This window comes from Ictalurus furcatus, chromosome 12, assembly GCF_023375685.1.
Source record: "Ictalurus furcatus strain D&B chromosome 12, Billie_1.0, whole genome shotgun sequence".
NCBI lineage: Eukaryota > Metazoa > Chordata > Actinopteri > Siluriformes > Ictaluridae > Ictalurus > Ictalurus furcatus.
This window is the reverse complement of record NC_071266.1, coordinates 27,042,424-27,047,392: the sequence shown is the minus strand read 5'-3', so window position 1 is coordinate 27,047,392 and position 4,969 is coordinate 27,042,424. Positions and strand designations below refer to the sequence as shown.

Here is a 4,969-nt window from a genome sequence, read left to right as displayed (position 1 = left end):
GTTCCTACAACTGAAAATCATAGAAGTAATCACAGTAACATTGTAGGAAGGGTTATAATCCATCCATCCATCCATCTTCTACCGCTTACTCCTTTTCAGGGTCACAGGGAACCTGGACTCTATCCCAGGGAGCATCGGGCACAAGGCGGGGTACACCCTGGACAGGATGCCAGTCCATTGCTGGGCAAGGGTTATAATCATTATGCAAAAAGAAATTGTTCTCAAAACATTATGTGTCCACATGTACATACACTGATATTTGAAAATATCCACATCCCCACAAAATGGTCCGGATATACTCGTATATGTGAGCACACAAACCCGGTCATAGTACATCATAAACATTTTATGTCCAACGCCTCAAGAATAATGATAAGACGTATTGAGTCACAGAGAAGGTGAAATGCAGGAAAAAACTGTGTGGACTGACGATGAGGTGGAACTACTGCTTGAGGTTATGAAGTAAAGTGTTTGCTTTAAGTCTTTACCAAAATCTCCATCCTGCATGGTTAATAACACTCTAATCTTTAATTAATGTTCTTCACCTGACATGACATGGAAGCGTTACACCCTCTTTATCATAGTCATTTCCTGAACCCCCCCCACACACACACACTCAATATAAAGCAGCATGAGATTATACCACGAGTGTATTATGCAACTCATGCTGTGCAGCAATGACTATACCATTCTTGATAAAGAAGGGAAAGAGTTTAAAGGTTGCAGAGAGAGGGAAAAGTTGGAGGGTCATTTATTCAACCCACTTAGTGAAAAACAGCGAGCTGTTGAACTGTCGAGCAGGGTTGAGTTACGAGGAGTAAAAAAAAAAGACGCGGGAGAAGGAGGAGGGATGGAAGAAGGGAGAGACATAAAAGGGGGAAAGAGAAAGGGAAGTGCTCATTCAGCACATATTGCCTTGACTGACTCATTCAGGAAAAAGAGAGACCTCTGGAAAACGGTTGCAGCTGCATCCCAGAGAGTGGGAAGCGTATGAGAGTGTGTCAAGTGTGTGAGAGTGTGAGTGAAGTGTGTGTGAGAGAAAGTGTGTGAGATGGAGGGAAACAGCGGAGAGCACAAGCAGACAGAAGGACCGGAGACGCTCATGGAGGAAGAAAGAGTGACAATCACGAATACCTGGGCAAAGGTGTATGAGAATAAAGAGGCAGCAGGAGTCGCTGTGCTCATCAGGTATGTGTATATGTCTCTCTCTGTCTTTCTCTTGATGCCTCTCTCCCTCCCTCTCTCTCTCTCTCTCTCTCTCTCTCTCTCTCTCTCTCTCTCTCTCTGTCTTTTGTCTGTCTTCATATGTTTCTCTTTCATGTATCTGTATTTGAACATCTGTAAACCAAATGAGTGAATGACTGTTTAAGAGGAAATAAGAGGACTAAAATATTTCAGGATGTGCTTTTAAAATTAAAGAGAATTCCCTGTTTAAGTGATTTCCTAGGCTTTATGCAATTAGAGTCTCATTTATTCTGTAAACGTCATTGGGCGAGAGATATAAAAGTGAATTAATATGACATTAAACACGTTAATACTGTTGACCTACTTGGAGAGGGCTCACATGTGATAATGATGCCATAATTATTACTGGAATGTAAAATCACTGGTGTTACAGGTGTGACATGGTGACTGAGGTTACATGCTCTGTTTACAAGTGTTTTGTTTATTAGAGCATTTTACTTCAGTTGAAGGGTGTGGCTCTGGAAGATGATAGATGGATGTATGGATGGATGGATGGATAGATGGATGGATGAACAGATGGTAGATGAATAGAAGGAAAGATGGATGAATAGAATTTAGGATGAACCAATAGATGCAGCGATGGATGGCTGAGTTTACAGGTGGATAGATGGATGGTGAAATAGATAGCTGGATGGATATAAACAAAAAAGAACACTAATACAATTGAAACTATTATAACTAATACAAAGATTTTCGCTTGGTGTTTGGAAGTCTTTTACTATATATTCTTTATATTCTTTGTTTGTCATCCATTTGTCCATTTTTCCATTCAGTCTTCCATCCATCCAGCTACTTCTTCATTTTGTCATTAGTCATTCATTCATCCATCCAAGCCATTATTTCTACATCATATCATCCATCCATTTATTTATCTATCCAGCCATTTTAATCATGCATTTGTCCATTTATCCATTTACCAGTTCTCCATACAACCACTCACTCAACCATCCATCTGCTTGTCCATCCATCCATCCATCCATATATGAATCTATCCATCTATTAATTATGCATTTTGCCACCCATATTTGTTCAGAATATGAACAAATTCATACTAGTTGAATCTGATATTTTAAAAAAATATATTTGCTGAACCAACCATGACTTAAAGCTGCTGTAAATAATGTCAACTTCTGCTAGAACCCTCCACTGAGTTCCATAATCTCAATCTAAACCTTTTCTCCAAAGATATTTATGCACACACTGGATTTCATTTGAATGTTTCAGCACAACTTCTGGACTTCTGGTAAACGTCTCATATATAAACTAGAGGTCAAATATAGAACAGGAATTTTAATGTTTTCACCCATTTGGTTCTCTGCGGCAGCCCAAGGTAAATAAATAAAAATGATATGTAGGCAATTGTCCACAGATTTTCCCCCTAGATTTAAAACAGACCTATAGATTTGCTGTTGGGTAGACAAGGAGCACATGTGTGTGGGTCATGGTAACACAGATGGCTTTAGTTATGTGGTAAGGGTTTCAGCAGCCATGTTAAAAGAGCTTGACCACTGAAATGTATGCTGGGATATTTATCTTTGTTGGTAAAATAGGAATCAGACTGTAGACAGAGTGAATCCCATTCAAAAACAGTCAGAAAAGAAAAATTTTAATTACGTTAACATGGCAACAGGAACAGAGTAACTAAATGTTTAAAATTAATCCATAAGAGTTCAAATAATGTGTGTGTGTGTGTGTGTCTGTGTGTGTGTGTGTGTGTGTGTGTGTGTGTGTGAACATCAGCCTTGAAAAACTGTTCATAAACTTATATTGAGTAGGACAGTGAGTCTGCTTGATTTTCCATTCATTACAAGTTGTTCAGCTAAGTTCAGAGTGCTTGATTAGTGAAATCAGATGTATTGCACTCTCAGGATAAAAGGGTACTAAACTATACCATTCCATGCTGCTGGGTTGGTACCACAGGGTGGTGTGCATCTTTTACCTAGAAAGGTGTATATAGTGTTGCTGTAAAGCTTTACTCTAAAAGGTAACTATGGTCTTTTGAAGTCAAAACCCAAAGCAATACCAGCACTAAGTACCCAATTCCATACTAACAATACCAATGTTATATACCCAAATCCATACCAAATACTAATACCAAAGGTAAATACCAAAATCCATACCAAATAGCAATACCAATGTTAAATATCCAAATCTATACCAAATACTAATACCAACGTTAAATAGCAAAATTTATATCAAATACCATAACCATAGTTAAATACCCACATTTATATACGATAACAAATCTAAAACCAAATACCAAAATTAACACCAAATATCAATAACACTAAATACCAAATCCATACCAAATACCAAATGCCAAGTATCAATGCTAAATACCAAATCAAAACCAAATACCAAGTACCAATACCAAAACTAAATACCAAAAGCCACTAACAAATACCAATTAATAACCAAAATCAATACCAATTACCAATGTCAAAACTAAATACCAAAAGCCACTAACAAAATACAAAAAAATTAATAACCAATATCAATACCACATGCAAAAAACAACACCAAGTACCAACACCAACGCTTAGCAAGACCAAACATGAATGTCACAGCCGAATAAAATTTAAATATCAAATACTGCCACACATTTAAAGACTGGGATTTTAACTTAGTCATTGTAACCTTGGTAGATTATAGTTATTCTCAGAAAGGCATTTCATACTGTTTCTTTCATCACAGCACAAAATATGTGCCTAACAATATGTGCATCAACATCAATGTCTACATTCCTGGAGAGCTTTCCAAATACCTCATATTTCCACATAATAAATTCTCCTGATATGAATCAGGGCTACATATTTGGTTTTCTAGCACATTCTGTGCTTTTGACATTCCTGAAGTAATTCAGGAACAATGTCTGATATTGTAAAGAACGAGGCATGCCAAGTACGAGTGTCTGTGTAGAGAATCCAGTGGAAATAAATCTAGACATTATCTCAATTCAGCACATATGTACTGAGAACTCTCCCAAAGAGAGATGTTTGCTCAAAACACACCTACATTCTTCCGTGTATTTCTGTTTCGGATTAGCTCAGGAGCACAAAAGTGCAGGTTATAGACAGCCTGGTGCTTTGTGCAGTTTAACACTTCACTGAGAATGGACTTAAGAGCATAACATGGACATCTGAATATGTCCCTCCAAACATGAGAACCAGATCTGTCCATCTAAACATGAGAACCAGATCTTCTGTCCATCCAAACATGAAAACCAGATCTTCTGTCCATCCAAACATGAAAACCAGATCTTCTGTCCATCCAAACATGAGAACCAGATCTGTCCATCCAAAACACGAGAACCAGATCTTCTGTCCATCCAAATATGAGAACCAGATCTGTCCATCCAAAACATGAAAACCAGATCTGTCCATCTAATCATAAGAACAAGATCCTCTGTCCATCCAAACATGAGAACCAGATCTGTCCATCTAATCATAAGAACGAGAGCACTTCACCTTTGGTTAAATATTATGAAGCTTCACACACACACACACACACACACACAGAATTACAGATCACAGAATTTTAAGTTTAATGTATATAGGCAACTCAAGATAGAAGTTAGATGCACTGCTGCACTACAGAGTCGGATCAGTTTCACCAGAAGTAAGATGAATGAAGACCACAAGCCACGGTATAATAAGAGATCTTTTATTGCATGCATGAGTAAAGACAGCCTGGGTGCTCTATAGTCTAAACATAAGCTGGACAC

General features: G+C 37.9%; 1 protein-coding gene across 1 annotated transcript in view; it reads left to right on the top strand.

Moving 5' to 3' along the window:
• The first annotated feature begins 705 nt into the window (after nt 1-705).
• cygb1 (cytoglobin 1) overlaps nt 706-4,969 on the top strand; it is a 6,839-nt gene continuing 2,575 nt past the window's right edge. Inside the window, exon 1 of the mRNA XM_053638800.1 lies at nt 706-1,188. Within this exon, the coding sequence (XP_053494775.1) occupies nt 1,052-1,188 (137 nt within the window). The 5' untranslated portion in view covers nt 706-1,051. The remainder of the gene's footprint in view (nt 1,189-4,969) is intronic.